Genomic DNA, 337 nt, shown 5'->3' on the forward strand with positions numbered 1-337 from the left:
CGGCCGGCTTCTTGTTGCGCAGCTCCAGCGTGAGCCGCTTCTTCATCTCCATCCTCCGCACACCACGAGCCGCCGCCGAGCCAGGGACGCGCCGCCGCCGCCCGCGCCGCTTATATAGAGGAAGGCGCCAAAGGCAACAAAGGGGCGCGGGCAGCGCCTCTGCCGGAGCTTCCGCGCCCTGCGCCGCCTCCCGCCGCCGCCCGCTGCCTCCCTCACGGCGGCTGCCTCAGCTTGCGGCGCCCGCCCGCGCCCTCCGGAGCGGCCGGGCCTCCTCAGAGGACGCCAGCCGCGAGCCCTGCGAGAAGTGCAGCCGGGAGGCCTTCAGAAAGTCCCGCGA

At 74.2% G+C, this 337-nt stretch overlaps 1 protein-coding gene across 3 annotated transcripts in view; it reads right to left on the bottom strand.

Annotated features, from left to right (window-relative positions):
• LOC109324940 (acidic leucine-rich nuclear phosphoprotein 32 family member B) overlaps positions 1–121 on the bottom strand; it is an 8,931-nt gene extending 8,810 nt beyond the window's left edge. For 2 of the 3 annotated variants that reach the window (XM_019557077.1, XM_019557078.1), the window contains exon 1: positions 1–120. In XM_019557077.1, coding sequence (XP_019412622.1) covers positions 1–52 — 52 coding nt within the window. In that variant the 5' untranslated portion in view covers positions 53–120. The other variant, XM_019557076.1, reaches the window with a different exon arrangement.
• Positions 122–337: the final 216 nt, after the last annotated feature.

The sequence above is a fragment of the Crocodylus porosus genome, unplaced genomic scaffold (genome assembly GCF_001723895.1).
Source record: "Crocodylus porosus isolate Cpor-Errol unplaced genomic scaffold, CroPor_comp1, whole genome shotgun sequence".
Lineage (NCBI taxonomy): Eukaryota > Metazoa > Chordata > Crocodylia > Crocodylidae > Crocodylus > Crocodylus porosus.